Genomic DNA, 1,783 nt, shown 5'->3' with positions numbered 1-1,783 from the left:
TGACTTTTCAACTACCTGGAGTCTCTTTTTGGATGTAGATGAAGTTGACATACATATGTATTTATATGTAATTCCAATAAATTGATTATTTCAAAAAAATATATTTTTCCGGATATCCCCGATATTTTCGATATCTCATTTTTTCAAAGTTCAGACTTCCAATAGATTGTAGATACAGATATTTTAATCCTTAGTCCATTTAAATCTCGCTGGTCTCTTTGTCTTTTGATTATTTGAACAAGCACCACCTTTTTTGTCTGAATTCCTTTATATATATTTTCTTTTTTTGGTTACATAGCGTAACATAACACAAATTAAATAAGAAGCAGCTTCTTATTTACTCTTGGCCTCCTTGTTGAGCTCATCTTCAGCAGATGATGGCATGTGGTAGGTACCAAGTAGCCTATCCCAAAACACAAAGAAGGGCTGAGAGAAGTTGAACTTGGTCCCTGAAAGCTGGTGGTGCACATCATGATATAAGCTGTTGTTTCTGAACATAACATGAAACGGGTGCCATGGAAAGTTACATACACCGGAGTGGTCGTCCACTGCCTTGATGGTTGCAAATGAGAAGAAGAAAATCGAAGTCCGCGGAGACATGCCCGACAGCAAGAAGCTGACAGCTCCGCTCATAGTGTCCACGAGAAGACCCTCCAACGGGTGGTTGTACAATGCTGCATATGCATACGGAGCTACAAGCCTGTGATGCTGGGAGTGGATGTGCTTGTAGAGGAACTTGTTCTCATGCATATACCTATGCATGAAGTACTGCCACGTGTCCATCACCACCATGGCTATCAGAAACTGGACCATAGTTGTGGCAAGCATCATGATCATTGACCCAATTCCATCATCACCATCATCATTTTGACCTGTCGCTCATAAAACCCACAATTAAGAATAATATCCACAATCTCCATCCTCGATCAATGGAGATTAGGCATCCAAACTCAACCCAATACCCAGTAAGAATTCAATTGAGCTGGACTACAATCCCTACCGGCAATCCAGTTTAATTACTAGGGAGTTCTATTCTAATGTTGCACTAATGGTTGATTTAACATGTATATAATGAATTAATAACCTGTAGTAGAAGTAGTCATAGAAGCAGCCGCATCATCGTCACGGTTTGTCAGAATATACACGAGTGTGGCAGTGAGAGCCTGCAGGACTTGTTGGAGGACGACGCCTTTGATGACTGTTCCTTTGGAAACGAGGTGGTTTCTCTTGTCTTGCTCCTCTGCGCTTCGAATTTTGTATTTCGGAAATGATTTTTCCATAAATACAATGAGGGCTGCGTACAGCCAGTACACTATGATAGGGATAAACGTTCCTAATACTTCATCAGAAGCAACTATTCTCATGAATCCCATCTCACTTATAGGTTATAGCTAAGTAGATGAGTACTGCTCTGGGTTTACTGTTTAATTAGTTTGACAGGGTGATACTTAAAACCCTAGGTTTGTAATTGATTCGCATGCAGGACTCAGTACTGCTATTTATAATTTGATAGAATATAATCATATGCAGTCATGCACATACATGCATTGACTTACACCATTGTCATAATGGATCAAATATGAATGGCAGGAAAGTGGATTCTCTTGATCAGCATTCATTTTTTTTTGGATTTTTATGATATTTCCATAACAGAGTCAAGGTTTCCTTCCATTTTCCAAATTGGCAGACTTTTATATATTTGTTTTAATTTTATATGAGGAGGGTGTTGGATTATTATTATTATTTTTTTTTTCGATAAAGAAAGAAAATTACAAACAAAATC

General features: G+C 38.3%; 1 protein-coding gene across 2 annotated transcripts; it reads right to left on the bottom strand.

The window, feature by feature from the left end:
* Positions 1 to 264: 264 nt before the first annotated feature.
* On the bottom strand, positions 265 to 1,437 carry LOC112179499 (sphinganine C4-monooxygenase 2). Of its 2 annotated transcripts, XM_040512264.1 has the most exons (3): positions 1,085 to 1,437; positions 532 to 872; positions 265 to 456 (listed from the first exon to the last, which is right to left on the bottom strand). In XM_040512264.1, exons 1-3 carry the CDS (start codon positions 1,371 to 1,373, stop codon positions 334 to 336), a joined length of 753 nt encoding a protein of 250 aa, XP_040368198.1. In that variant the 5' UTR covers positions 1,374 to 1,437; the 3' UTR covers positions 265 to 333. The 2 variants fall into 2 exon arrangements, with proteins under 2 accessions (XP_040368198.1, XP_024173694.1); XM_024317926.2 differs by having other exon boundaries at positions 265 to 872.
* Between the last annotated feature and the right edge of the window lie 346 nt (positions 1,438 to 1,783).

Source organism: Rosa chinensis, chromosome 7, assembly GCF_002994745.2.
Source record: "Rosa chinensis cultivar Old Blush chromosome 7, RchiOBHm-V2, whole genome shotgun sequence".
Classification (NCBI taxonomy): Eukaryota; Viridiplantae; Streptophyta; class Magnoliopsida; order Rosales; family Rosaceae; genus Rosa; species Rosa chinensis.
Note: the sequence above shows the minus strand (reverse complement) of the source record. Positions and strands in the feature narration are given on the sequence as shown.

Bases quoted from the DNA above. Each gene is read 5' to 3' on its own strand.
- LOC112179499 (XM_024317926.2), bottom strand. From the start codon at position 1,373: ATGGGATTCATGAGAATAGTTGCTTCTGATGAAGTATTAGGAACGTTT. The intron at 873-1,084 runs GTTATTAATTCA...TATGAGCGACAG, and splicing joins TATGACTACTTCTACTACAG to GTCAAAATGATGATGGTGAT.